The 9,530-nt window shown below is 32.9% G+C and overlaps 1 protein-coding gene across 1 annotated transcript in view; it reads right to left on the bottom strand.

The window, feature by feature from the left end:
* The window catches only part of Cpr57A (Cuticular protein 57A), a 26,079-nt gene extending 16,944 nt beyond the window's left edge, over window positions 1-9,135 (bottom strand). The window contains exon 1 of the mRNA XM_068364585.1: window positions 8,877-9,135. Within this exon, the coding sequence (XP_068220686.1) occupies window positions 8,877-8,888 (12 nt within the window). The 5' untranslated portion in view covers window positions 8,889-9,135. The remainder of the gene's footprint in view (window positions 1-8,876) is intronic.
* Between the last annotated feature and the right edge of the window lie 395 nt (window positions 9,136-9,530).

The following is a 9,530-nucleotide window of genomic DNA, read 5'->3' on the forward strand; positions in this document are numbered from 1 at the left end:
TTCTTCGGCATTATATATTAATTAGCAGGACAAAAAACCTTACATGTAGTATAGTTGAATGAAGAGACTACTGATAACTTTTACCAAATCAGTATATATATATATATATATATATATATATATATATATATATATATATATATATATATATATATATATATATATATATATATATATGTGTGTGTGTGTGTGTGTGTGTGTGTGTGTGTGTGTGTGTATGAACGCACGCGAGAGAGTGTATGTGTTTTCAAAGAAAGAAAAAAACTACTGTTGTTTCCATTTAACAATAGTTATTGATGTCATCAATTATATATTATCATACAAAATCCCCAAACATACTTTAACTAATATTTTCTCATTAATTTTGTGAAATTTCGCAATCTTTCGCGAGATTCCAGACGGTGTCCTGAAGGACGGGATAAAGGACAAAACCTGTAGTCACACCTTTAACCAGTTTGCCAGGGAAAGACGACTTCAAACTCATCCCGGGAGTGCTGGGCTTTACAAGAAGAAGAAGAAGAAGAAGAAGAAGAAGAAAGAGAAGAAAGAGGAACCGATAATTAGAAGAAAAATCTACGCCGTATGCAACTTAAACATATTAAAAGTTAAAAGAACTTGTACGAATAAATCAACGGTTAAGTTATTATATATATATATATATATATATATATATATATATATATATATATATATATATATATATATATATATATATATATATTTATATATCCCAGGTGAAATCAAATCTAACCGAGGCCCTTTGCGTCAATAAGCGTAGGAGATGATTATATATATAATATAATATATTATATATAAATATATAATATATATACATTTATATATACATATATGTACATATATATAAATATATATAATATATATTATATATATAATATATATTATATATATAAATATATTTATATATATAATATATATCATACATGTTACATATATATATATATATATATATATATATATATATATATATATATATATATATATATATATATATACTATATATAAAGTAATATTATACGTTCGCCGTACCGCTCGCCATTCGATCAATAAAGTTAAGCAGCATTGGGTCCGGTCACCAATACCAATACACTTAGATGGTTAACAAAAAAAAAAAAAGAAAAAAAAATTGCATTACGGACACTGAAGATCCTAGAACATTCCTAGAGCGAATTCTATAGGAGCAAGTGACGTAGAGTGTTATACAATGTGTGTGCGCGTATACACAAATATAAATTCATATGCAACAATATTTAGTAAATCGATCTTTTAATTCCTTTTTATCTATAGTTTGGTATTAGATAATCAAATTACACGGAACAGTTAATAATTCTGACAGAATGGTTATCTTCCTTTAATGATGAAGATCACCAGCGAAAAGTGATGGATAGGGCAAAAGTTCCTCAGGAATTTCGTAGACGTCGATAGCCAGTTCGGCGCAAGGAAGGCCACGGTCGATGAGAAGGGCATTAACGATACTTGAAGGAAACGACGAAAATTTTATTTGATAGTAATTTGAAAATGATAGTCTCATTCCCCTTACCCTTGCAAACTCAAAAATATTTTCTAATAGATTTTGTTCTCAGTGTTCAGAGGCACTGTATTATTATTATTATTATTATTATTATTATTATTATTATTATTATTATTATTATTAATTTGCTAAGCTACAATCATAGTTGGAAAAGCAGTATTCTACAAGACCAGGGGGCTCCAACACGAAAAATAGCCCAGTGAGGAAAGGAAAAAAGGTAAAATAAAATATTTTAAGAAGAGTAACAACATTAAAGTGAATATCTCCTATAAAAACTATATAAACTTTAACAAAACTAGAAGAAGAGAAATTAGATAGTGTGCCCGAGTGTACCCTCAAGCAAGAGAACTCTAACCCAAGACAGTGGAAGACCATGGTACAGAGGCTATGGCACTAACCAAGACTATTAAACAATGGTTTGATTTTGGATGTGTGATGTATGGTTTTCATAAGAGATGAGAAAGAAACTACTTGATCTCCCTTTTATCTAAACACTATTAGCATTCTATATAACTACAAGTCGTACAAGAAGATGGGCCATAATTGCAGAAACCCCAGGACCATCCATAAGAAGTGATGCACCAACGGCAGATTCGAAAAATTGAGTGAAGCATAAGAAACTTCAGACGGAAGTTTAGAAGACATGATTCAACATTTAGCTCAGTTAATTTTATTTATTTAAGAAACATATTAGTTATTCGTTGAATAAAATCAATCCTAACCCATCTAAAAATAAATCAACCTATAATTCTACATCGATAAATACATTTAAAATTTTAAATGGTACTGTTAATGTCAGCTGCATAACAGGTTACTCTAAACGTCACACTTATTCTCTCTCTCTCTCTCTCCTCTCTCTCTCTCTCCTCTCTCTTCTCTCTCTCTCTCTCTCTCTCTCTCTCTCTCTCTCGATAACTATCGAGATACGTCTTGATCATCAGCCGATAGAACAGGTCTCTAAATTCTCTATCTGCCCACAAATTTGGTCTGAAAGTGATTGAATATGAAGGTCATCAACTTGCCATTCTCTCTCTCCTCTCTCTCTCTCCTCTCTCTCTCCTCTCTCCTCTCTCTCTCCTCTCCTCTCTCTCTCTCTCTCCTCTCTCTCTCTCTCTTATCAATATCATGGATATCTGTTGTAACATTTTTTTATGTACTGTAGTAACTGATTGAGAGATTTAACTTTAAAGATACGAAAAAGCCTATTTTTGACGAAAAAAATCGAAATAAAATCTAAAATATATGAACAGTTTTACAAAAAAATTCATTTAATAAAAAAATATATATCATTAGAGTAAATATATTTATCATGTGTAAATCATACGTAGTCCATATGTACACCCGTCACTTCATCTTTTTGACCCTCATGTTGTCACCAGCCTTTATTTCACGACCTCATTTCTACTCCGAACTTTAAGTCGATTATTTTCGTCTTGGCTAGAGTTCAAGTAGAATCAGTAGATCGCTTATTAGCTGAAGAGCTCCCTTTTAAACTTCGGGATTATGCTCTCGAGTCGGGAGAAAGGGCGGCCATAATGAGAGACCGGGTGAATGTTTGATCTTTCGACAATGACAACAGCGGGTTTGACCAGGGCGCTGCGGCTCAGTGACAATAGACATTATCAGTTTGATTGGGGTCGCGGACAAGGATCAAAACAAAATGTAATGATAAGAAAATTTGAGATGAGATATCCAAGTTCGAAAGTATTGTCACCTATACACTCAGTAGCGAAAAGGTTTTAGTTGATAATCAAAAACGTTAGGAAGAGATTGAAACACGTTTTGATAGATGAATACTTTGTACTTTTACTCAATACCTATATAAATTATTCTAAAAGTAAATATATATATATATATAATATATATATATATATATATATATATATAATATATATATATATACTATATAGTATATATATAGATATCATATATATATTATATATATATATATATAATATATATATATATATATATTATAAATATATATATATATATATATATATGTGTGTGTGTGTGTGTGTGTGTGTGTGTGTGTGTGTGTTTAGAGTAGGCAGTATTATGTTTTTTGTGAAATATTTATTTCATAACTATAACAACTTTTTCGCAATTTTAATTAACAGACTACAGGCCCACTCATATTCCTAAATCAACACATTGTTATCCTAGCATAGTCTTTGGAACATTTACTTTACGTTGAAAAAAGCCACCCGTTGAAATACTACCGCTAGAGAGTTATGGGATCCTTTGACTGGTCAGACAGTACTACATTGGACCCTTCTCTCTGGTTACGGTTCATTTTCCCTTTACCTACACATACACCGAATAGTCTGGCCTATTCTTTACAGATTATCCTCGATCTTCATACACCTGACAACACTGAGATTACTAAAACAATTCTTCTTTGTTCAAAGGGGTTAACTACTGCACCGTACTTGCTCAGTGGCCACTTTCCCCTTGGTAAGGGTAGAAGAGACTCTTTAGCTATAGTAAGCAGCTCTTCTAGGAGAAGGACACTCCAAAATCAAACCATTGTTCTATAGTCTTGGATAGTGCCATAGCCTCTGTACCATGGTCTCCCTCTGTCTTGGGTTAGAGATCTCTTGCTTGAGGGTACACTAGGGCACACTATTCTATCTTGTTTCTCTTCCTCTTGTTATTTTGAAGTTTTCATAGCTTATTTATGAAATATTTATTTCAATGTTGTTATTGTTCTTAAAATATTTTATTTTTCCTTGTTTCCTTTCCTCACTGGGCAATTTTCCCTGTTGGAGACTAGGGTTGTAGTTTAGCAGGTAATAATAATAATAATACTAATAATAATAATAATAATAATAATAATAATAATAATAATAATAATAATAAATAATAATAATAATCTGGCGTTGATCATCAAATATATAATTTCAAAAGTTAGAGATTCGTTATATTATTCTTTATGGCGGTCTAATGCAATATAATGTTGATATTTTTCATTCATTTTTAACCGGCTTCAATGAATACCGACATCAATAATTTTGAAATTGTTATACATAGGTATTCTTACAAAAATTCGAGATTACCAACGGATTCAGTAAAACCTCTCTCTCTCTCCTCTCTCTCTCTCTATCTCTCTCTCTCTCTCTCTCTCTCTCTCTCTCTCTCTGAGTCGCAAAATGAGAGTCAAATCCTTCTTTCCCACAGGTGATGTTGTAATCTATAAACCTGAGTTTTATTCACCATTGTTGTCAAGGCTACGTCGGCGGACCACTTCTGAATGGGACTGCTTTCCGTGAGAGACGAAATTACGAAGTGGTTATTGCGTTAGACCCACTTCAGGACTGTACTACTGTCACAACTTTTATATGTAAATTCGTTTAAGTTACATTATTATTTTTGAAAAAATTCATACTTTATAACATGTAATTTATATATATTTTTTTACCACTAGCCTCCCTACTTTACTGAGAGTATACTTTTGGAAACCCAACCAGATTCTCACGTTTGGAAAGAAGACCTTGAAAAACCAGTCTTAAAGCAAGACCAGCTCGTTTTATGGCAACATTAGTTTCCCGCCGGGAAGGGAAACATTCCATTTGTCTTTCGTCATTATTCCAGCTATCTGATTTTCTTAGTACCAATAAAGACTAATAACACCAAAAGGGTCGTGCAATAGTATGAAATCTCTATCATCATAGATGTCTATCATGAGTAAAAATATTGAAAAGCGTAAAATTAAACACAGTACGAGGTAGGCTATAAGTTATATAACAAATTATATATCTTTCGTTAATGCCTTCATAAGAATAATGCGTATGTCTTTTCATTTATGTATATCTTCGAGCAAGAGTGAAGTCGTGTATATCTATATAGTTGGGTACAAGAAGGAAAAAAAGAAGAAGAAGCAACCATGGTGTTCAAGTGATTTAAGACAAAAAAAAAAAAAAAAAAAAAAAAGGAGGCACACGACATGCTTCAGGCTAAAGATGTGTGCATTGCCGTGTATCATCAAAGGTAGGAAGAGCTCTTGAATAGAAGGAAAATATAACAATGATTCGGATTAATTCTAGCATTGTATGGTGAGAAAGAGTTGAATACACCCATACAAAAGCTTAAATATTAGTAACTAATGGAAATACAAAAAAAAAAAAAAAAAGAACGAGAAATAAATAGAGGCTTTATATGAGAAATCTCTTTGATACTATTCCTTTACGCAGAATTAAAAATGTGTAAAAGATGAATTACAAGAGATAAATATCAAATATTCAAGAGCGGAATTACACAAATTTTATCCATATATATTATACTTGCTCATTCTTAACTTGAAATACTTATCAAACACATGACAGATATAGAATGGAGATCTTTCGCCCCTGTAACCACAGTAGTTCGTAAGAGAACCGAAAATAAGCTCTAGAATCACATCTGAATTTCGATCATTTGGCTTTACCCCATCCACCAAATCGTTTAGGAATCATTTAAACTCCCATCCTCATAACAAAATCCCTATGATTTCCTAAAGCTATTTTATCGATGAAGTGGAAACTCCAGTTACGTAAGACATAATCCTTAATCAAGGTCTGTATATTTACGCCTAGTGAAAGAAAAAAAAATAACTCATTCAGGGTTATTATAAAACACTCCCTATATTTCATGCTAACTTTAGGCCTATGCATTTCAACTTATGCCACGTCAGAATATAGGTAGAAACTATCTCGGTTCTCTGATGAAGGGGAGTGGCGGGTGCCCTTCAAAAGTTCCCATGACCAGTGAATGTGCGCTGTATTTATCCCTAACTGCTCGGCTACTTATGGCTAAATAGGAAATATTTGAGGTAACATGTTTCGTCAGAGCTGTTTGGCCATATTCGTGTACACACACATACAGACGCTCAAACACATGTTAACGTCTTGAAATACCGATACTCTCAAAATTAATTTAATTTGTATAAGTTCAGTACAGTAACTATTACTTTAAAACGGATTTCATATTGTCTCTCATTTATGTTTCTATAATAATAATAATAATAATAATAATAATAATAATAATAATAATAATAATAATAATAGCTCTGAGCGCACATTTTTTAAAAACTAAAAATAAGGAAATAATCTTTCAATGTTCCAGCCCATTCTATCCTTGAAGAATCGTAATGACGAAATATTGCGTCTACGGAAATACCCTCATGCAGGTACGCAAGAACTCAATTCGAGACATATTTGAAGAAATTGAAAGTATCCTACACAACATTTTTATTATTTTATTTTTTATTTTTATACGAGTATTTTTTTTTCGTATGTTGTTTTCATTGGACTTGGGTGAAGCGCTGATGTTGCATATCAGCTGCATGGAACGTTGAATTATTTTTTCCTAGAGCATAGTTCCTTTGCGTCGTTAATACCAAAGTTCTCTCTCTCTCTCTCTCTCTCTCTCTCTCTCTCTCTCTCTCTATTATCGAAATTATTCAACTTCAATTTAAATTAAAACTTAACAGGAATGAAAAAAAAAATGAACAGTGCGATACAAACAACAGCCCAAAGAGATCGGAGTGCGATAGGAATGGATAAAACAACAACCAACCTTTAATGAATGACTATAGTCTCGATTCCGTGACAATCTTACTTTGAATAGAGAAACAAAAATGGTTGGGTCCATCCGGGTCTTTGAAGGTCATGATGACGTCAGCAAGCGAGGTCATGTCTGATCGTATCAACTCTCTCTCTCTCTCTCTCTCTCTCTCTCTCTCTCTCTCTCTCAGAAACTATGTTTTACGAGCCTAATATCAACAGCTTTGCTTGTTGGCCACTCGTCCTTTGCCTGTCCAGACAGTACAACATTGGATGATTGGATTTCTGTCTCTGGTTACGGATCATTTTTCCTTTGCCTACACATACACCGAGTAATCTGGCCTAATCTTTCCATATTCTCCTCTGCTCTCAATCCTCATACACCTAACAACACTGATATTACTAAACAATTCGTGTTCGCTCAAGGGGGTAACTACTGCACTATAATTGTTCAGTGAATACTTTCCACTTGGTACGGATAGAAGAGACTCTCTAGCTATGGTAGGGCGAAGGACACTTCAAAACCAAACCATTGTTCTCTAGTCTTGGGTAGTGCCATAGCCTCTCTAACATGGTCTACTGTCTTGGGGGTAGCCTACACTCTGGCACTATATCTTATTTCTCTTCCTCTTCGTTTAATGTGGTTTTCATTCTTTATATATGAAAGATCTAACTTAATGCTGTTGCTGTTTTTCAAATATTTTATTTTGATTGTTCATTACTTCTATTGCAATTCATGTATTTCCTGTCCCCAGTGCTATTTTTTTCCTATTGGGGCTTTTAAGCTTATATCATCTTGCTTAGCTTGCAGTAGTAGTAGTAATAATAATAATAATAATACAAAAGCATATGCACATGTCTGCATGTGCATAGTCTACATATATTTATGTTCCGTTCAAACTATGTACTCCAAGGTAAAGAGAGGTATATAGCTCTCGTTACCTTGCTGTACTCTATATTTGGATACCTTCATGTTTATTCACACAAGTACGTTTAAATAAATGTACTTAATTGCGCCATGTTTTATATATGGTGACTTCCATGTCTTAATATGTGTATGAGGAAGCTCCTAGCTAACGCAGTTTATAATGATAAATTTGCACATGAACTAAATACTATACGCAAGAGTACTAGTACTATTATAGATTTAGCTAGCTATTTCCATAAGTGACTTTGCACGTTATCAGTTTAATACTGAATTCTTTTACTAAAACTACTGACTATTAATTCTATTATAATATGGATTTTTTAAAAAATTATCCTACCTCTTGGCGAATAGGTTGTTATGCTTAATTAGTCTAATACCTATAATCTAACCTTTAAAACTGATAACCGCAATTTAAGCAATGTTACCCTCTACGAATTACGCAAGATAGACCCTTTAATACATATTTTATTTCATCTATAGCACTCATAGGTATGATATCTATGTAGGACATTGCTATACGCAAAATCATTTTGATGTTTAAGCCAACAAGGACAACTCTTTATCACAAATTCACAATAAACACTATATCAGAACTCAATTTAAGCGAACATATAAATTGTATATCTATAACAATTTCGTATACTGAGCTGTATTTGAAAATGAGTGATCAAAAGAAATGCTTCCTGTTCGTCACCTTCAAGTTTTAAAATCGTCTTTTTTTTTTTTTTTTTTTTTTGACTCAGTGATTCTATGTTTTCTTATCAATGAACTAGTTTTTCAAGAATATTTTAGCATTACATTAATAAATCAAACATTATCGAAAGGCATTAAAAAATATGAAATTTGAAATACTTACCAAGTTCTTCATTTTGTGAGTAAGGTAAGTCCAGAGATAGCTGCCCCAACCAAAATTCGCTCCTTTATACCAAAGCTAAGACCACAATTCCTTCCTGGCGTCTTAGGCGGGAAAACTCACACGGCTTCTTGGAAGAGCACTACAAGTACAGTCTACAGAGTCTATGTTCCAACGACGTAAATATTTTTGGCAGCGCGACACAGACGGTTAGTAGACAGAAGGGGAGTTTGTCTCTGAATGACAGACAACATCGGTGAACAAGAAAGAAAATAGTATGCGAGTGAAAGTAACTTCAACCCTTGGTGACGTCATAGATGCCAGGTGTTACTTTGTGCACGTGCCAAAATGATTATTGTATCTGGTTTTTATTGGTGTTGCAGTGCTAGAGGAAAAGAAATAGCTTAAATGCAGTTGAATTGAATGAGATCCATTTTTACTTTTCTTTAATTTTCAAGTTTAAATTGACAAAGCAATAGGATTCGTATCCTGCAAGCGTCTGGCAACGAGCCCATGTGACCAAACTGGTCAAATAACATTTTGGTCAATAGACCTGACTCTTGTTTTGTTTTACTGGCAAAAGTCAAATACAGTATATTGCCATAAATTTCACCACATTAACGACTTCTCATGATGATTCTGAATTGTTTAGAAGAA

This window comes from Palaemon carinicauda, chromosome 41 (genome assembly GCF_036898095.1).
Source record: "Palaemon carinicauda isolate YSFRI2023 chromosome 41, ASM3689809v2, whole genome shotgun sequence".
NCBI lineage: Eukaryota > Metazoa > Arthropoda > Malacostraca > Decapoda > Palaemonidae > Palaemon > Palaemon carinicauda.